Raw genomic sequence first — 21,260 nt, 5'->3', positions numbered from 1 at the left:
GCAGGAATCTAACTGGTGTCTTCTGCTTGGCAGGTGGATTCTTTACCACTGAGCCACCTGGGAAGCCCATGAGAAGGGAGTTACTCATCTTTATCTTCAAAACAAATGTTCTTTACCCCAAGGGTAAAATGAGATGAGCTGTGAGGGTTGGACAATGCAGCCTTGGTTCACACACAGTTCAGGCTGAACCATGTATAAGCCAAATTGACCACCCCTCAATATGTGAACATTTTCTTCATCATCAGCAGGGAAAAATTTTAGGACCCCATGATCCAGCAATTCTACCTCTGAAGATATACCTGGAAGAATTGAAAGCACACTCTGGAAGAGATATTTGTATACCCATATTCATAGCACCCGGAGAAGACAATGGCAACCTACTCCAGTACTCTTGCTTGGAAAATCCCATGGACAGAGGAGCCTGGTAGACTACAGCCCATGGGGTCACAAAGAGTGGGACAAGACTGAGCGACTTCATTCCACTCACTGCACTCACTTCATACTTTATCCCTGGAGAAGGAACTGGCAACCCACTCCAGTATTCTTGCCTGGAGACTCCCATGGACAGAGGAGCCTGGCAGGCCATGGCCCATGGGGTCGCAGAGAGTCGGACACGGCTGAGGTGACTGAGCAATTCATAGCACCATTATTTGCAATAAGTAAAGCATGAGAGCAATCCAAGTGCCCAGGGACTGAGAAATAGATGAACTGATGTGGCAAGCACAAATAATAGAGTATTATTTATCATTAAAAAGGAAGGGAATTCTAACATATGCTACAACATGAAGGAACCTTGTGCACATTCTTCTAAGTGAAATAAATCTGCCAGGAAAGGACAAATATTCTGTGATTCCACTTAAATGGAGTATCTGGAGTGGTCAGATTCATCAAGACAGAGAGGAGAAGGGTAATTTCCAGGAACTGGTGGAGGAGAAATAGCTCAGCTGGAATTCCATCACCTCCACTAGCTTTGTTCATACTGATGCTTCCTAAGGCCCACTTGACTTCACATTCCAGGATGTCTGGCTCTAGGTGAGTGATCACACCATCGTGGTTATCTGGGTCATGAAGATCTTTTTTGTATGGTTCTTCTGTGTATTCTTGTCATCCCTTCTTAATATCTTCTGTTTCTGTTAGGTCCATACCATTTCTGTCCTTTATTGTGCCCATCTTTGCATGAAATTTTCCCTTGGCATCTCTAATTTTCTTGGAGAGATCTCTAGTCTTTCTCATTCTGTTGTTTTCCTCTATTTCTTTGCATTGATCACTTAGGTAGGCTTTCTTATTTCTCCTTACTATTCTTTGGAACTCGGCATTCAGATGGATATATCTTTCCTTTTCTCCTTTGCCTTTCTTTTTCTTGGGGATAGTTTTGATCACAGCTGTGAAAGTGCTGCACTTAATGTGCCAGCAAGTTTGGAAAACTCAGCAGTGGCCACAGGACTGGGAAAGATCAGTTTTCATTCCAATCCTCAAGAAAGGCAATGCCAAAGAATGTTCAAACTACTGCACAATTGCACTGATCTCACATACTAGCAAAGTAATGTTCAAAATTCTCCAAGCTAGGCTTCAACAGTATGTGAAACAAGAACTTCCAGATGTTCAAGTTGGATTTAGAAAAGGCAGAGGAACCAGAGATGAAATTGCCGACAACCACTGGATCACAGAAAAAGCAAGAGAGTTCCAGAAAACACCTACTACTGTTTCATTGACTATCTAAAGTCTTTGACCGTGTGGCTCACAACAAACTGTGGAAAATTTTTAAAGAGATGGGAATACCAGACCACGTTACCTGCCTCCTGAGAAATGTGTATGCAGATCAAGAAGCAACAGTTAGAATCAGACATGGAACAATAGACTGGTTCCAAATTAGGAAAGAAGTACATCAAGGCTGTATATTATCACCCTGCTTATTTAACTTATATGCAGAGTACACCATGAAATGCAGAGCTGGATGAACCACAAGCTGGAATCAAGATTGCTGGGAGAAATATCAATAACCACAGATATGCAGATGACACCACCCTTATGGCAGAAAGTGAAGAGGAACTAAAGAGCCTCTTGATGAAAATGAAAGAGGAGAGTGAAAAGCCTGGCTTCAAACTCAACATTCAAAAAACGAAGATCATGGCATCTAGCCCCATCACTTCATGGCAAATAGTTGGGGAAACAATGGAAACAGTGAGAGACTTTATTTTCTTGGTCTCCAAAATCACTGCAGATGGTGACTGCAGCCATGAAATTAAAAGACGCTTGCTCCTTGGACGAAAAGATATGACCAACCTAGACAGCATATTAAAAATCAGAGGCATTACTTTACTGACAAAGGTCCATCTAGTCAAAGCTATGGTTTTTCCAGTAGTCACATGTGTGCGTGAGATTTGGACCATAAAGAAAGCTGAGTGCCAAAGAATTGAACTGTGGTGTTGGAGAAGAACTTTTGAACTTTGAACTGTGGTGTTGGAGAAGACTCTTGAGAGTCCCTTGGACTGCAAGGAGATCCAACCAGTCCATCCTAAAGGAAATCAGTCCTGAATAGTCACTGGAAGCACTGATGCTGAAGCTGAAACTCCAATACTTTGGCCACCTGATGCAAAGAACTGACTCATTGGAAAAGACCCTGATGCTGGGAAAGATTGCAGGCAGGAGGAGAAGGGGACGATAGAGGAGGAGATGGTTTGTTGGCATCCCCAATTCAATGGACATGAGTTTGAGCAAGCTGCAGGAGTTGGTGATGGACAGGGAAGCCTGGATTGCTGCAGTCCACAGGGTCACAAAGAGTCAGACACAACTGAGTGACTGAACTGAACTGACGGAGAACAAAGCAGGAGTTGCTGATGAATGGGTACAGAGCTGAAGTTCTGCAAGATGAAAAAAGTCCTGGGGTTTGGTTGCACAAGTGTGTATGGACTTACTACTACTGATATGGAGACTTAACGATGGTTAAAATGGTCAATTTTATGTTATGTGTGTTTTACCCCAATAAAAAAAAAGCCCTCTCAGGATCTCCCCTGAGGATAACCACAGAAGTGTCAAGAGCTGATAGCAACATTCCTCCCCGCCTGCCCAGCCCCATCCCCACCCCAATAACCCAGGGGTGAGGACTGTCTTCTGTGCTCAGGACTCCCCGCTTCGGTTCTTGGAGATGTCTTGCCTCCAGCCCCGCATGGCTTAACCTCAGCCTCCCTGACTGACCCAGGGCTCCAGGCTCTGCTCCAAGGATCCAGTAAGTCTCGGGTCACCCTCTTCTGTAGGAGACTGGGCGCTGAGTTGACATCCTCCCAGAGTGCAGGGGGCTCAGCCCAGCTCCTGACTGAGGGCGGAGAGACCCATTTTCTAGATGAAGCAGGAGATGGGATTGACAGATGCGCCTGAAAAGAGAAGGGGGGGGGTAGTGGGGGGGGAATGACTGGATCAGTGTCCTTACATATAAGACTATTCTGACTCATGTACAAATAGTAATTACGCTCGCACAGTGAATGTGACATGTGCAACACTTACTTCACTCCTCACTCCACTGTCTGCTCTTCGTGTCTGCAGATGTAGGGGTTACTAGGAGGAACTCGAGCACCCACGGATGTGGGTATTCGTGAGGGGCGACTGTTTGGTAATTTATATTATATCACGTTGAGGTTTGCTACTAACAGCAACTCTGTGAAGCCGGCTTTATTATTTACCATGGGCAGCAGTTTAGGAAAGTGGTGGTAAAACACACATAACATAAAATTTACCGTCTTAACCGTTTTAAGTGAACAGTTAAGCAATGTTGAATATATTTAAATTGTTGTACATCCAATCTCCAGCACTCTTTTCATCTTGTAAACTTGAAACTGTGTCCCCATTTAGCAATAACTCTCTGTTTTTCCCTTCACCCCTCCCCTGGAGAAGCAACTGTTTTTCTTTCTACCTCTATAAATTTGACTACTTTAGGGACTTCACACAGGAAGAAATACACATATTTGTCATTCTGTGACTGTGAGATCACTTATCATAATGTCCCAATGGTTCCTCCACATTGTAGCATGGCCCAGAATTTCCTGCCTTTTTCACGCTGAATAATATCTCGATATGTACAGACCACACTGTGTTTATCTGTTCCTTCCTGCATGTACCTTGGGCTGCTTCCAACTCTCAGCTGTTGTGAATAATGCTGCTATGAGTATGGGTCTACAAAGATTTCTTTGAGATCCTATTTTCAGTTCTCTTGGGTGTACACCCACTGGAGAAATTGCTGGATCACACAGTAACTGCATTTTTAGTTTTGGGGGGAGCCACCATAGCAGTTGTACCATTTCACATTCCTACTAACTGTGCACCACGGTTCATCAGCCCATTTAAACAAGAAGGAAGCAGAGGGCCAGAGAAGGAAATGAATTGTTCAAAGGCACAGGTGGTATCAAGATTCTAACCATACTTTCCTGGTTCTTTGAATGTTTATTCTAACCAAGATGATAAACTCGGCCTTTGGAGTATCACAGGCAGAAATCCCATGGCAGTAACTCGTGGTCACTGGGTCATCCTAGGCCTGCAGAGCAGAGTAGTGAGGGGACATTTCACGCCCCAAAGGAGCAGAGAGCAGAGGCCTGTCCTTTCTGATGCAGAATGAAGGGTAGTCCCTCCCTCCAGTTGGGAGACCACTCTGGTTCGATGCTCTGACTGATCTGGGCCACAACGTGTCCCTCCTACAAATTCTACCTCCTTTGGCCGCAAAGCAGAGTTCCTATTCCAAGTCACTCTGCGAGCAACGAAACAGGAAGATAACCAGTTTCAGGATCCTTGGTGAAGAAATGTGTGGAGTCTGAACTCTCTGATCATCAAGCTCCTAAAAGAGTCACTTCAAGCATATCAAAGAAGGGAGGGAATAATGATGATAGTAAAGTTCCCTGTTTTATGGAGTAAAAGTGTTAGTCGCTCAGTATTGTCCAACTCTTTACGACCCCATCGACTGTAGCCCTCCAGGCTCCTCTGTCTGTGGAATTCTGCAGGCAACTCTACTGGAGTGGGTTTTCATTCCCTTCTCCAGGGGCTCTTCCTGACCCAGGGATTCAGTAAAAGGAGACAAAGGGTGGTATGTAGCTTGTGCAAAATCAGACAAGCTAATATGTAGCAGAGTGAAATATGAACCAACAGATGGATTTCTATTCAAAAGTCAGCATTCTTATCCACTCAACTCATACCAACTAAGCAGCTACTCTGTGCCTGGCACTTTGCTGGAAGCCTTCGCTTCTGTAGGAGCAGAAAATTTTTCTTTATAGGTGCTTTGACTGGTCTAATAACTAAATTGGCGTAAGTTAGATTAACAAGTTTAATTTGTTATGTGTTGGAGCCCCATGAAAACTCAGAGGCTCAAAGACAGGCATTTGAGGCTTATATGCCCCCCTGAGCTAAGGAGAAGGGATTAGGGATCTGAGGCTTCAAAAAGGAGGAAGACAACCCACAGGACGAGGGGACGAGCTAGTGCTTGGGAAACAAACGTCTGCTGGTCCAGACAGGTAAGTCTTTCTGAGACAAAAAGCTATCCCTGGAAATAACTCTCTTCCCGCCATGCTGCTGCTAAGTCACTTCAGTCGGGTCCGACTCTGTGCGACCCCACAGACGGCAGCCCACCAGGCTCCCCCGTCCCTGGGATTCTCCAGGCAAGAACACTGGAGTGGGTTGCCATTTCCTTCTCCAATGCATGAAAGTGAAAAATGAAAGTGAAGTTGCTCAGTCGTGTCCGACTCTTCGCGACCCCATGGACTGCAGCCCACCAGGCTCCTCCGTCCATGGGATTTTCCAGGCAAGAGTACTGGAGTGGGGTGCCATTGCCTTCTCCACTTCCTGCCATAGGTCCCCTAATCTACATTATTTTGAGCAGTTAAGGGAGAGACAAGGAACTTCTCTTGAGTCTGCTGGGTCTTAACTGACTTTAGCTCAAAGAAACCTGCATGCCAAAGTGGGACTTTGGGGGAGATATAGTCTGCTCCCCTTCACTTCTCTTTAAGCAAACTTTCTAGTAACTTCAAATCGTATTAAGAGTCTTCTTTATGCTTAAGAAACCAAAGCTCAGAGATGGATAACTTGGCCAATGTGTCCTTTGTCCACCTGGTCCCCATCACGCTGTTCATCTGTGAAACTTCCAGGGCCAAGGGTGGACAAACATTCTTGATGGCTTTGTGTCTTGTTTTCTCAGCAGATCTTACTTCCTCAACTCTGTCTAGGATGCGGTGTCAGGATGTTCGCCAATTTGGTCAGAAGCTGGTTCGAAGGCGACACTTGAAGCCCACTGAGGGGTCTGAGAGTCCCAAGGCCCGTCATCTGAACACCCCTGAGCTGGTGGTATTGGGCGTGGCCAGCACCCTGGGGGCCGGTGTGTACATCCTGGTGGGAGAAGTGGCCATGTTCGTCGCTGGACCAGCGATCATCGTCTCCTTCTTGGTGGCCGCCCTGTCTTCTGTGTTGTCAGGGCTCTACTATGCTGAGTTTGGGACACGGGTCTCGTGGACTGGCTCTGCATATCTCTACAGCTACATCAGTGTGGGAGAGCTGTGGGCTTTCGTCACTGGTTGGAACCTCATACTAGCTTATGTCATTGGTGAGATGATGGGTGGAAAAGGTGTGGAGCTTGAGATCAGAAATTAGGAGTGAGGAGTTGGGTCTTTGGTCATTCACAAACACTTTGTCATCCACTTTGTTGGAGGAGGAGGAGGGTAATGGTGTCAGGAAAACTCCACAACTTCATTCTACTAAGCTTTCTCCTGCTTCCTTAAATGATGGACCAAGAACCCAGAGGAAAGGGAACTGTCGGAGTGGGTGAGAGGGAGGCGTGTCCCATAGGCTCCTCCCCTCACCGTATTGAAGTCTCTGCTCCATTGCTGCATTCATGGGATTTTCCTTTACCACTTGATTTAAGATTTCAACCCTCGTCTCCCATCTTTCCTGTTCCCACTTCACTGTTTTCTTACATAACGTTGATCACCTGCTAACGTGTTAAATAGCTGACCTCTTTGGTGATCATTTGCATCTACTCTCCCCACCTCATGAAAAAGAACTCTTTGAGAGTAGGTATTGATGCAAAATCTTGGCTCTCTGTGCACCAACACCAAACAGAAACACAGAGCCAGAGTCAAGGAGGAGAAGGAGAGAGTGGCTTTATTTCTTTGCCAGGCAAAGAGGGAACAGAGTAGGTTAATGCCTTAAGAACTGTGCCCTCACTCCCTGGGGAATAGGGAGAGGTTATACAGTCAGGGCTCCTGGTCAGAGTTATCCTGACAAGCTTATGGTATGTGCAGAGTCTCAGGTGATCAGGTCTCCTAATTATTTTTTAAGTTTTTCTTTCTTTATTTCTTGAATATTTATTTATTTGACTGTGTGAGGTCTTAGTTATAGCACACAGGATCTTTCATTGTGGGGCATGGACTCTCTAGTTGTGACGCTGGCATTTAGTTGCTCTGTGCCGCATGGGATCTTAGTTTCCTGACCAGGAATCGAACGTGAGTCCCATCATTGCAAGGCAGATTCTTAACCACTGAACCATCAGGAAAGCAACCAACAAAACACCTAATATTGATGAGCTTCTGTGGTCCCTTTAATCTTGCCTCGTGTGGCTTCTTGGCCCCCCTGCCTTGATTAGCAACTCTTTGAATCTGTCCTTTGGAACCCAGGGAAGGTCATGGAGGCTGGAGTTTTGCCTACAAGAATTGGGGGACAAAAAGGCCTCTGTGCCTAGAGTCCCACAGAGCCCTGCTCAGCATCAGTATTTTGTAATTTTCCGCCAAAATATATCCTATGGCACACAGAGGGGTTCAGTTTATGTTTGTTAACAAACGTTCCTTCTGCTGCTGTTGCAGCCGTTGCAAGTGTGGCCAGGGCCTGGAGCCACACCTTCGACAGCCTGATTGGGAACCACATCTCTCAGGCGTTAGAGGGAACTTTCTCTCCGTATATGCCCTACTTCCTGGCCACGTACCCAGATTTTGTTGCACTGGCCGTGTTGCTGCTTCTCACTGGTAAGCTGGGGATTTTCATGACAGGATGGGAAGAGTAGGGTGTGGAGGGGGAAGTGGGGTGGGAAAGGCTTGAGGTAGCAGCATGGTGGGGGATTAGAACTGGGAAGAATGGTCTGTGGTATGAGAGACGGGAAGGCAAGATATAGACCGTTGTTTCCCACCCTAGGCATTACTGATCTTCTAGGCTGGAACAGCCTTCGGTGTGTGGGCTCACCTGTGCACTGTAGGGTTTTCTTAATTTAATCATTGTTGGATGTGTAGCATCTTTGAACTATGCTCATTAGATATGGGTGACACCAACCCCCCAAATTGTGATAATCAGAATGTCTCCAGGGAGTTTCTTGGTGGCTTCACTTCAGTTCAGTCACTCAGTCATGTCCAACTCTTTGCAACCCCATGGAGTGCAGCACACCAGGCTTCCCTGTCCATCACCAACTCCCTGTCCATCACCAACGAGTTTGTCCATTGCTCAAACTCGTGTCCATCGAGTCAGTCATGCCATCCAACCATCTCATCCTCTGTCGTTCCCTTCTCCTCCTTCTTTCAATCTTTCCCAGCATCAGGGTCTTTTCCAATGAGTCAGTTCTTTGCATCAGGTGACCAAAATGTTGGAGTTTCAGCTTCAGCATCAGTCCTTCCAATAAATATTCAGGACTGATTTCCTTTAGGATGGACTGGTTGGATCTCCCTGCAGTGCGAAGGACTCTCAAGAGTCTTCTCCAACACCACAGTTCAAAAGCATCAATTCTTCGGCGCTCAGCTTTCCTTATAGTCCAACTCTCACATCCATACATGACTACTGGAAAAACCATAGCTTTGACTAGATGGACCTTTGTCGGCAAAGTAATGTCTCTGCTTATTAATATGCTGACTAAGGTGGTCATACCTTTTCATCCAAGGAGCAAGCGTCTTTTAATTTCATGGCTGCAGTCACCATCTGCAGTGATTTTGGAGCCCAAGAAAAGAAAGTCTGTCACTGTTTCCATTGTTTCCCCATCTACTTGACCTGAAGTGACGGGACCGGATGCCATGATCTTCGTTTTCTGAATGTTGAGCTTTAAGCCAGCCTTTTCACTCTCCTCTTTTACGTTCATCAAGAGGCTCTTCAGTTCCTCTTCACCTTCTGTTGTAAGGGTGGTGTCATCTGTGTATCTGGTGGTTTAGTGGTTAGGATTCTGGGTTTTCACTGCCATGGCCCAGGTTCATCTGTGGCAAGGGAATGGAGATCCTACAAACCATGGCATGGCCAAAAAACGAACCCAAAACAAAACAAAGAGAATGTCTCTTGGGGAACAAAACCACTCCCAGCTGAGAAGCATTTACTTAGACTGACAAGTTTCTTCCTCTGTACTGAGATCAAACTTTTTTTTAATTGAGAGAAAATTTACATAGCATAAAATTAACCATTTAATTATTTCTCCCCAATTTTATTGAGTTAATTGACATCCAACACTGTATAAGTTTAAAGTGCATAACATGATGATTTGATAGACATGTCTACAGTAAGATGACGGCCACAGTGAGAAACAAGCCTTTGGAAAGTGTACTTAGTGGGACTTAGTACCTTCAAAGTGTGGTATAACCATCACCTCCATCTAGTTCCAAATATTTGTATCACAACCAAAGGAAACGCTGCACCCACTGAGCAGTCACTGTCCATCTATCCACCACCATCAGCCCTCCTGACACTGTAGCCACTGGTCTGCTTTCTGTCTCTATGGATTTGGTTATTTTGGATGTCTCATATTCCATCTTTCCCACAGGACTACTGGTTCTGGGAGCTCCTGAGCCAACCCTACTTTACAAAGTGTTCACAGGCATCAACATTTTGGTTCTCAGCTTCATCATCGTCTCTGGCTTCATTAAGGGAGACCCGCACAACTGGAAGCTCACAGAACAGGACTACGCACTGAACACATCTGAATCCAGTGGCACCTCCAGGTTAGGAGGGTTCTCTTGTCCACAGCAACACTTGTGTGATGGAGGGTGCAAGTCTGGAAATCTGGTGGGGACTAAAGAGTGGCCACCCACTCTAGGATTCTCACCTGGAGAATCCCATGGACAGAGAAGCCTGGCAGGCTACAGCCCACGGGGTCGAAAGAGTCGGTTATGAGTTAGTGACTGAACCACCACCAAAGAGACCTGGGCTGATGGATCTCAGTGATGGGGGTCCTGGAGCCCAGGACTTGTGGTATGAAGTGAAGAGTCCAGTAGAGATGGCTAAACTCACCTCACCCATGTTCTTCCTCATTCCTTCTCTCACCATAGGTTGGGCCCTCTGGGTTCTGGAGGATTTGCACCTTTTGGCTTTGATGGGATTCTCCGGGGAGCAGCTATGTGTTTCTACATGTTTACTGGTTTTGATGCCATTGTCACTAAAGGTAATATAGTCACTGTGCTTCTTATTAGGGGCTTGGCCACAGATTAGGCTGCCCTTTGGCATAGCGGTCGGAAGAAGGTTAGGCTGCTTTTGGTGGTGCAAGACAGAAGGAGATATTGTGCTTTCACTCACTGCTTTTTCCTAACCTAGTATATCCATGCATCCTGCAGGGGAAGAAGCCCTAAACCCTCAGCGGTCCATCCCCATGAGCACCATGATCACGATCTTCATCTGCTTTTTGGCGTGCTTTGGCATCTCAGCCTCACTCACCCTCATGGTGCCCTACTACAAGATTCACCCTGAGAGCCCCTTGCCGCAGGCTTTCCTCCTTGTTGGGTGGGGCCCTGCCAGATATGTGGTGGCTGTTGGCACCCTCTGTGCTCTTACATCCAGGTCAGTGTCATGGCTTTCTCCCCATTGACTGTCAGATGCTCAGGTATCCCAGCCCTTGGGACCGAGAGACAAGAGGGAAGGACACCTTGCCCCACGTGGACTAGAGCGTGGGAGCCCCGGCCCTCCCTTCCTGTCTCTCCATGTCCTCAGATACGTTTCCATTTTCTTTTCCAGTCTCCTCGGTGATATGTTCCCCATGCCTTGGGTGATGTACATGATGGCAAAGGACGGACTCCTTTTTCGGGGACTTGCCCAGATGCATGCCCACACAGGCACCCCTGTCATGGCCATCATGTCTTCTGGAAACCTTGCAGGTGAACAAACAAAACCCATCCCTTGTTTGATCATTTCCTTACCTCTGATATTTCCGACTGTTCCTCACTCCCTTCCCCACCTTGTCTGTGCCCTCATCCTAGCGGTCATGGCGTTACTCTTCAAGTTCAGCCATCTGGTGGACCTCCTATCAATCGGGACCCTGCTTGCTTACTCCCTGGTGGCTCTCTCTGTCCTTGCTCTCAGGTGAGACTCCGCTACACCTTGGCTGGGGGTCATGGACTCAAGGGGAGCTAAGATTCTTCTAGCTTCGTGTCCTGCTCTGCTGAAGTCGGGAAAAAGTTGGATTAAACTCTCTGGTGATGGATGAGTATATGGTCTGTTGTTCATACTGCCTTAATATCCTCTCACTCAGGTACCAGCCAGATCAGAATTTCAGCAAGAAGGAGAAAACAGGAGAGGAAATTGAGATGAAGCCTGAAGTTGAAGAAAACCCTTCAGAGCCTGTATCTGAAGCAGGAAACTCAAACATTCTAAAGAGTCTCTGGTTCCCTGCCAGCACCAGCCCCACCCAGAAATCTGGCCAGATTGTCTATGGATGCACCTTACTGCTTGGTGAGCATTGGGATTTCTCTTTGGTCATATTCTGATATTGATGGGAAGAGTGGGAGTGTATATATTGTCAGTTGAGGAGTCTTGGAGATACGATGACCCTTCCTGATGGGGGCAGCCTGGGGAGGGGTGTGACCCGAGGCCCTGACATCTTTGTCTTCCGGGTCCAGCCTGTTCTTCTCCTCCTTGACCCCTGCAGTTCTCCTGCTGACCATCCTGAGCCTGATCCTGGCCCAGTGGCCCAGCCAGGTGTTCTCTGGAGACCCCGTGCTCACAGCCGTGGCTGTGCTGCTGCTCCTGCTCATCACTGGGGTCACGGCCATCATCTGGAGGCAGCCCCAGGACCCCTCTCCTCCTCCGTTCAGGGTAGGTGAGGGACTTCCCCGGTGGTCCAGTGGTTAAGAATCCACCTTGCAATGCAGGGGATGCAGGTTAGATTCCTGATGGGGGAACAAATACCCCACATGCTGCAGGGCAACGAAGCCCACGCCTCACAAGTAGAGAAACCCCCGGGCCACAGCTCAGTTCTGACACAGCCAAATTAATTAATTAATTAATTAAGTTTTAAAAAGTAGATGACCTTATGTGCCCAAACTATCCACCTTGACTGAATGAAGTCTACCTGCTTTGAGGTCTAAACATCCTTTGCTGAATGTGGGAAGATGGGAAATTGCTGAAACCAATGGACCCTTCCCTGATGCACATTCAGTGCTTCACACTCCCAGCACCGAACACACAGCTTCAAAAGGACTGGAGTCTCCCTGCCCACATGTGGGTTGGGGGCTTCCTTTCCGGCATATGGGCTGTGTTCACGGATGAACTGACTTTGCCCACAGGTCCCTGCTTTGCCTGTCCTCCCACTGGTGAGCATCTTTGTGAACATTTACCTGATGATGCAGATGACTTCTGGGGCCTGGATCCAATTCGGTGTCTGGAATGCCATTGGTAAGTGGCTTTTTGCGATTAAGAGACCTCTCAGTGGACTGATCTCTGTCCTCTTCCTACCACCACTGCCGAATTCTGTGTCAGACACCCTCACAGGAGACCTAGTGAGCAAGTGTGGGCTTCCCTGGTGTCTCAGTGGTAAAGAATCCACCTGCCAATGCAGGAAACATGAGAGACACGGGTTCAATCCCTGGGTCAGGAGGATCCCCTGGAGGAGGAAATAGCGACCCACTTCAGTACTCTTGACTGGAGAATCCCATGGACAGAGGATTCTGGAGGGCTACGGTCTGTGGGGTCACAAAAAAGTCAGTCACAACTGAGCATGCACACGAGCGTGTACACAAGCATGCAACAGTGAGGAGAGCACCTACTTCCCCTTCTCATCGCCTCATTTCCCTACCAGGATTTGCCATATACTTTGGCTACGGCATCCGACACAGCTTGGAGGAGAATAATGAGCAACAACCACCAGCCTCCACCTCCCAGACTCCTCACCCAAGCATCCCTGCTGCTGAATCATCTTAACCACAGGACACAGATGCCGTGTGGGATCCCTCCGTATGCTAGAGGAATCCTCTGGTTCAAGGGGCACTTTGAGCCTCTATGGACTATGAAGGTGCAAGGCATTTAGGGACCTGCATTTATTGCCAGTGGACAAATGACTTACATGCCGAATAATTTTTAAGTATTCTTTTCAGACCATGATACACATACAAAAAAGGGCATGCTTTATAAGGGTGCAGCAAGATGATGTTTCACAAAGAATGTATAACAATGTAAGCAGCAACTGGAGAAAGAAATAAAATATTAACCTGCTCATACAAAGCTCCTCCTCGTGCTTCTTTTTAGCAAAAATGCAGAGATGGCTGCCTGGGGAGAAAAGACAGGTAACTGTATACTGTGCCCAGTGCTGCCTTTGAAATATTAGGACAGAGGTAAGTTGGAAGTAAAAGGAAGGGAACGGATGCACTGTGCAAACAGTAACGCAAGAAAGCTAAGGTAGCCATATCACTATCAGACGAAGTAGATTTTAAGAAAAGGAGGAGAATAACAGATAAATGGATCATGTCATCAGGGTAAAATGATCATTTTTGTCTTTTCCCTCAGCTTTATGGAGACATAGTGTAATCTTTTGTAAATGACTATTTCTGTTTACTTTTCTGTCACAGACTCTTGGTGTTACACAGTAGAGTTGATGGTGGAAAGTTCTTCATTGGAATAAAGAAAAAACACCTGCATTGTCAGATATGAGGGAAAGAAGTAGTAAGTAGTGATTTCTTGATAAATGATTACGATTGAGTGGAACTAAAAGACAGGAAATGAAACTGGATAGACATGTTAAAGAGTTATTGCAGAACAGAGGGCCTGACGTTGAGATTATGCACATTCAAGAATTGATAATAAGGAAGCAGAGGGTTGTTGGCGAGAATGAGCAACTGCACTAGAGTGAAGGAGGGATACAGGTCAATAAACTGAGCAGCAAGATATTAGATGAATGAAAATGCAGATGGAGGTGGACGAACAGAATTAGGAATATCACTACCTTGCCAGTTCTCATGACAGTACAGGCTTAGGAAGAAATTAATGGAGATTGAAACTGTCAGGTGAAACTTTGTCAAAAGGGGTTGACATCACCTGATTGCTGTTCTTCGCTTACTGCTGTGGGCCAATCAGATAGCCTGTGCTACCAATGTGCTGTAACAGGCAACACAGAACACTGCCCATGAAAGAGGCTTGATGAGAAATTGGATCAACCCTTCCAGGTTCTTCTGGCCAGTCTAAGGATTAAATTGACATGAGATAGCTTAACGGGAAAAAATCAAGTGATAGCTCAATAATGTGATGAAGGTGAAAGAGGAGAGTGAAAAAGCTGGCTTAAAACTCAACATTCAAAAAGCAAAGATCATGACATCTGGTCCCATCACTTCATGGCAAATAGATGAGGAAATAATGGAAATAGTGGCAGATTTTATTTTCTTGGGCTCCAATATCACTGCAGAGAGTGACTGCAGCCATGAAATTAAAAGACACTTGCTCCTTGGAAGAAAAGCTATGACAAGGTTTCACCGTGAATTAAAAAACAGAGATATCACTTTGCCACCAAAGGTCCGTACAGCCAAAGCTATGGTTTTTCCAGTAGTCATGTATGGATGTGAGAGTTGGACTATAAAGAAAGCTGAGCACCAAAGAACTGATGCTTTTGAACAGTGGTGTTGGATAAGATGCTTGAGAGTCCCTTGGACTGCAAGGAGATCCAACCAGTCCATCCTAAAGGAGACCAGTCCTGGGTGTTCATTGGAAGGACTGATGTTGAAGCTGAAACTCCAATACTTTGGCCACCTCATGCGAAGAGCTGACTCAATGGAAAAGACCCTGATGCTGGGAAAGATTGAGGGCAGGAGGAGAAGGGGACGACAGAAGATGAGATGGCTGGATGGCATCACTGACTCAATGGACATGAGTTTGAGCAAACTCTGGGAGTTGGTGATGGACAGGGAGGCCTGGCGAGCTGCAGTCCGTGGACTGAGTGACTGAACAACAGTACAGGGGAGAAACCAAAGAAAACTGAGCAACTTGCCAGAATAACCAAGTCCTTTCCCTTCCATACAGTTAAAGGCTAAAGAGAGTGTTGGGGGTAGTGGTTTGGGACTTGAGAGAGAAGGAACGCAATTCACATGAAGATAGAAAAACAAATGGTGGGTAGACTCATGTTAGCTGGGCCAGGTAGAGAAAATGAGGCAAAGAGGGGACTCGGATCTGCAAGTCTCAGTGGGTTTCCTGATAACTCTGAAACATTTCCTTGCATGCAGAGATGTTTGCCTTAGTAATTTTAGTCATTTTAATTACACATATTAATCTGAATTCTTAACCCTTAGAAACTTTAATTTCTAGTGAGAAACAGGAAGTAAACAATTGTGAACTATTTGTTACATCAGTATTTTTTTTTAATTGAAGTATCTCCAATTGAAATGAAATAATTTTTTTAAATAAAAAAATGCTATCAACTTATAAAAATCGAAGTATCATTGGTTTACAATATAACATCAGTTTCAAATATACAGCACAGTGATTTGGTATTTTTACAGATGATACTCCAGTAGAAGTTATACAAGATAATGGCTATAATTCCTTGTGCTCCAAACATATCCTTACTGATTATGTATTCAGTTCAGTCACTCAGTCGTGTCCGACTCTTGGCGACCCCATGGACTGCAGCATGCCAGGCCTCCTGTCCATCACCAACACTCAGAGCTTACTCAAACTCATGTCCACCGAGTCAGGGATGCCATCCAACCAGCTCCTTTTCTGTCGTCCCCTTCTCCTCCTGCCTTGTATCTCTTAATCCCACACCCCCAGTTTGCCCCTTCTCCCTTTCCTCTCTTCACAGATAGCCTCTTGTCAGTTTTCTGAATCAGTGAAGCTGTTTCTGGTTTGCTATATATACTCATTTATATTATTTTTTCAGATTCTACACATAATATTATACAGCATCTGTAAAACTACTGAACTCACTAGGCGGTATACCTAAAAGTAATATTATAAACCAAGTCTATTTCAATAAATAAATGAACAATGAGTTAGACATCCACTCAGGAGGAAAAGCACCTCTGTGGGTGTTGGGGACACAGCTCGGTCTGCCCAAGGAGCCCTGGAGGAGTCTTGTCCGTCTGTGCGTCCGGGCCACAGGCCGACAGACCTTGCTATGGGCTGCAGACTCTGCAGAGCCAGGGAACCTGCCTGGACCCCTCTGACGGTGATGCTGCCAGTGGTGGTGGTGGTCGTGGTGGTGGTGGTGGGAACCCAGGGAGTACTGACCTAGAGACGCCATGCAAGGGAGGGGATTTGCAGAAGGCCAGCCTTCACTAGGGGCTTCCCCAGAGGCTCAGCGTAGAGAACCCGCCTGCCAATGCAGGAGACACAGGAGTCACGGGTTCGACCCCTGGGTTGGGAAGATCCCCTGGAGGAGGACATGGCAACTCCCTCCAGTATTCTTGCCTGGAGAATCCCAAGGAGAGAGGAGTCCGGTGGGGTAGGGTCCATAGGGTTGCAGAGTCGGACAGGACTGAAGAGACTGATTTCGCATGCAGCCTTCACTGAGAGGGGAGGATTCTGGCAAAAAAACCCAAAAAGGAGTCTGATCAAGGCTTATGTAGCAGACGCTTTCCCCTCCCCCTCGCAAGGAACCATCCCACGGGGTTGATCTCCCACCACAGAAAAAGCTGCCCTAGTTCTGCAAGACATCCCTGAGGACACCCGGTTCTCTCCAGCAGCACCGGAGACCTGAGCGGGGACCCCCAAGACGAAGGAGAAGAAGGGTTTTGAGGAAGGGTTTTGGTAAAGAGGCTGATAAACACTGCGAAGGGTGCGAAAGTGACCGCTCCCCACAGGCAATTCACCGAGAAGCTTCTGGGCGCACCACACCCCAGAACGTCCCTCCTGGGCACCCAGGCACCCTCAGTGCCCCGAGTGCTGGACCCACACCTCCCCCCACTCTTCGGGGACTCCTTGTGCGACCCTCCCCCTGCAGCGCCCATGGGAGCTCTGGAAGGGAAGGAGCAGGCTCAGAAAACTGGCCCCTATTCTGGTCAAGGGCTCCCACAGGCTTGAGTTCTAGTGCCACCTTCTGGAAATCCAAAGACAGGTTTCCAGGAGGCAGCCTGGTGAGTTGTAAGAGCAGTTCAGTTCAGTTGCTCAGTTGTGTCCGACTCTGCGACCCCATGGACTGCAGCATGCCAGGCTTCCCCGTCCATCACCAACTCCCGGAGCTTGCTCAGACTCATGTCCATCGAGTTGGTGATGCCATCCAACCACCTGTGGTCCCCTTCTCCTACTGCCTTCAATCGCCACATCAGGGTCTTTTCCAGTGAATGAGCTCTTCCCATCACGTGGCCAAAGGATTGGAGTTTCAGAGTCAGCATCAGTCTTTCCAATGAATATTCAGGACTGATTTCCTTTAGGATGGACTGGTTGGATCTCCTTGCAGTCTAAGGGACTCTCAAGAGTCTCCTCCAACATCACAGTTCAAAAGCATCAATTCTTCGGCGCTCAGCTTTCTTTATAGTCCAACTCTCACATCCATACATGACCACTGGAAAAACCATAGCTCTGACTAGATGGACCTTTGTTGGCAAAGCAACGTCTCTGTTTTTAATATGTTGTCTAGGTTGGTCATAACTTTGCTTCCAAGGAGTAAGCGTCTTTTAATTTCATGGCTGCAGTCACCATGTAGCCACAGGGTCTTTTCCAATGAGTCAGTTCCTTGCATCAGGTGGCCAAAATATTGCAGCTTCAGCTTCAGCATCAGTCTTTCCAATGAATATTCAGGACTGATTTCTTTTAGGATCGCAGACCAGACAGAAGCACTTAAGAATTCTCCCACAAGAGGGAGCAAGGAGAGTGGAGCAGGTGTAGGGAGAGAAAGACAGGAAACCGTAGGTATTAACACCACCGGCAAACAGAGTACCCCGGCGGGAGGGAACCACCAGAGACTGAAGGCTGAGTCTGCTCCTTCGAATGTGAGAGCACCAATGAAAGCCTACAACACATAAAATAAAATAAAAAATCAAGCACATGTGCCATCACAAATAAAAATACTATGTTTCCAATAAGCTACAACATGGATGAACCTTGTGGCCATTACACTAAGTGAAGACAGTTCCACAGGAAATGACAAAGACCGGAGGGTTCCACTTAAGGGAAGGACCTAAAAGGGTTAGATTAATAGAGTGAAATGCGATTGCCAGGAACTGCAGAGGAGGAAGAGGGAATTTTAGTTTAATGTGTACAGTTTCAGTTTTGCAAGATGAAAAAAAGTTCAAGAGATTGGTTATACAAACTATGAATGTCCTTAACACTTTTTTTTGATCCTTAACAGTTTTGAACTGGACGCTTATAAGGGCTAAAATTGTAAATTTTCCATTACGTGTATTTTACCACAATAAAGACCATCTCAGAATTACCTGCTGAGGTAACCACAGGAGAGTCAGGGCTGATAGCTACACTGCAGGTGTTTCTCCCCCCCTGACCCCATCCGCACCCCAGCAACCCGGGGTGAGGGCTGTCTTCTGTGCTCAGGACTCCCCGCTTCCGTTCTTGGAGATGTCTCAGCTCCAGCCCCGCACGGCTTAACCTCAGCCTCCTTGACTGACCCAGGGCCCCAGGCTCTGCTCCAAGGATCCAGTAAGTCTCGGGTCACCCTCTTCTGTGGGAGACTGGGTGCTGAGCTCACATCCTCCCAAAGAGACCTCTGCAACCCCAGAGTGCAGAGGGTCAGCCCAGCTCCAGCTTGAGGGAGGAGACATATTTTCTAGATGAAAGTGTCTGCGGTGTGTGTGTGTGTATGTGCGTGTGTAAGGAAAGGTGGGGAGATTAGATCAGTGCTCTGAGACTCTAAGACAATTTTGCTCATGTTCAAATAATACTAGCGATTAATTACCCTTAAGTAGGGGTTATGATGTGGACACTGATTTCAAGCTCCTGTATACTTCTGGCCCTTGGAATCTATGGGTTCCTCCTCTTCTGCAGATATTGAGGTAGCTGTAAGGGATTTGAACACTCACAGATTTAGGTTTGTGTGGAGGACAAATGCAAGATGACTCATATTCAGTTCCCTTTGGGTTTGCTACACCCGGTAACTCTGTGAAGCTTGTTCTATTACTTATCATGGGCAGCAATTTTTTAAAATGGTGATAAAATACACATAACATTAACCAACCAATTTTAAGTGTACAGTCCAAAAATGTTAATTATATTTACATGGTTGTGCACAAAGTCCCTGGGACACTTTTCACCTGTGTCCCCGTTGAACGATAACTCCCCACTTCCCCCTTTACCTCAGCCCCTGGCCAACAACCATTCTACATTTGTCTCCATGGCTCTTTTCAGTACTTCATAGAAGTGGAATCATGCAATATTTGTGTTTTCGTGGCTGGCTTAGGTCACTCAGCATAATGTCCTCAAAGTACTTCCACGTTGTAGCATGCGCCACAAGTTCCTGCCTTTTAAGGCTTAGTAATATTCCATTGTGGGTATAGACTGCCTTGTGTTTATCCATTCTTTCGTGGATGAATATTTGTGTTGCTTCCAACTTTCAACTTTCCATCTTGCTGGGAAAATCCTGTGGACGGAGGAGTCTGGCAGGCTACAGTCAATGGGGTCCCAAAGAGTCGGACACGACTGAGCGCCTTTAATTTTCAACTTTCAGCTCCTATGAATAATGCTGCTACGACCCTGGGTGTACAAATATCTCTTTGAGAATCTATTTTCATTTCATTTGGTGTATTTCATGAAGTGGAATTGCTGGATTATTGCAAATTATTTTTAACTTTGGAGCATCCACCATATGTTATCCAGAGTAGGTGCGCCATTTGACACGCACAAGGGCTCATCAGCAGAATTTAAACAAGAGGAAAACACAGGTCCAGAGAACTAAATGACTTCCTCAAAGGCACAAGTTGTTGGCGGAACCGAGATTCTGATCAGAGCTTCCTGGGTCTTTGAATGATTACTCTGAACAAAAATGCTGAACTTGGACTTTGGAGCAACGGTGGTGGAAGCCCCCTGGAAGGTGACTTCTGTTAATTGGGTCAGTCTAGCCTTGCAGAGCCCTGTAGTGAGGACGTATTTCATGCCTCAGAGAGCAGGGACCAGAGTCCTGCCATTTCTGATTCAGAATGGAGACTAGAGCTCTCTCCCTCCAGGCAGTGGTGTTTTTTTTTTTTGGAATATAATTGCTTTACAATGTTGTGTTGGTTTCTGCTGTACAACAACGAGAATTAGCCATGTGTACACGTTTATCCCCTCCCTCCTGAGCCGCCCCCCTCCCTCCCACCCCCATCCCACCCTCTAGATCATCACAGAGCCCCCTGCTGAGCTCCCTGTGCTACACAGCAGCTTCCCACTAGCCATCTATGTTACACATGGTCGTGTGTATATATCGATGCTACGATTTCAATTTGTTCCCCACCCTTCCCTGCCCTGTGCCCATATGTCTGTTTTCTACATTTGCTCCTCCATTCCTAACCCGTAAATAGGTTCATCAATACCTTTTTTTTTTTTTAAGATTCCATATAGTTGCATTAATATACAATAGGTCCTGTAACACAGAGTGAAGTAAATCGGAGACAGGCCACTCTGGTGTGAGTGGGGGGCGTTGTGGGAGAATGGATACATGAATATGTATGGCTGAGTCCCTTCGCTTTTCACCTGAAACTGTCACAACACTCTTAATCGGCTATACCCCAATGCAAAAAAAAGAGTTTTTAAAAAGAAAAGAAAGAAAGAGGTCACTCTGGTTTGATGATTTGACCGAGCCGGGCTAGAGTCTATCCCTCCCTACAAATTCCATTTCATTCTGCCCCAAAGCAGCATTCCAATTTCATGTCAGTCTGCAAACAATGCAACAGAAAGCTAACAGGTTTCGGGATCCTTGGTGAACAAATGTGTGGAGTCTGAGTTCTCTGATCAGCAAGCACCTTAAAAGACACTTCATCCTATCCAAGAAGGCAGGGATAATAACCTCCCCTGAATTTACAGGACAGCAGGAAGGAGACAGCAGGCACTTTATGCAAAATCAGACCAGCTGAGAGGTGGGGAGCTTCGATGTGAACCAGCAGAGTAGGTTGACTTCAATTAAAAAATCATCATTCATATCCACTCAGCTTTTACTG

The 21,260-nt window shown here is 46.5% G+C and overlaps 1 protein-coding gene across 4 annotated transcripts; it reads left to right on the top strand.

Moving 5' to 3' along the window:
- The first annotated feature begins 511 nt into the window (after positions 1-511).
- On the top strand, positions 512-13,416 carry LOC145512288 (cationic amino acid transporter 3-like). Of its 4 annotated transcripts, none has more exons than XM_081505887.1 (12): positions 512-1,032; positions 6,201-6,574; positions 7,830-7,988; positions 9,752-9,929; positions 10,257-10,369; positions 10,539-10,761; positions 10,936-11,075; positions 11,178-11,280; positions 11,450-11,649; positions 11,846-12,012; positions 12,483-12,591; positions 12,995-13,416. In XM_081505887.1, the coding sequence occupies exons 1-12, from the start codon at positions 983-985 to the stop codon at positions 13,114-13,116; spliced, it is 1,938 nt and encodes a 645-aa protein (XP_081362013.1). In that variant the 5' UTR covers positions 512-982; the 3' UTR covers positions 13,117-13,416. The 4 variants fall into 4 exon arrangements, with proteins under 4 accessions (XP_081362013.1, XP_081362014.1, XP_081362016.1 ...); XM_081505888.1 differs by having other exon boundaries at positions 6,176-6,574; XM_081505890.1 differs by lacking the exon at positions 512-1,032 and adding an exon at positions 2,925-5,492 and having other exon boundaries at positions 6,176-6,574.
- The last annotated feature ends 7,844 nt before the right edge of the window (positions 13,417-21,260 follow it).

The sequence above is a fragment of the Giraffa tippelskirchi genome, chromosome 7, assembly GCF_054371585.1.
Source record: "Giraffa tippelskirchi isolate mGirTip1 chromosome 7, T2T-mGirTip1v1.2.pri, whole genome shotgun sequence".
NCBI lineage: Eukaryota > Metazoa > Chordata > Mammalia > Artiodactyla > Giraffidae > Giraffa > Giraffa tippelskirchi.
The sequence above is the reverse complement of the archived record's forward strand: the minus strand, read 5'-3'. Positions and strand labels throughout refer to the sequence as shown.

Coding starts and splice junctions, on each gene's coding strand:
- LOC145512288 (XM_081505887.1), top strand. CDS start 983: ATGCTTCCTAAGGCCCACTTGACTTCACATTCCAGGATGTCTGGCTCT. Junction 1,033..6,200: donor TCCAGGATGTCTGGCTCTAG/GTGAGTGATCAC, acceptor AACTCTGTCTAG/GATGCGGTGTCAGGATGTTC. Junction 11,281..11,449: donor CTCTCTGTCCTTGCTCTCAG/GTGAGACTCCGC, acceptor CCTCTCACTCAG/GTACCAGCCAGATCAGAATT.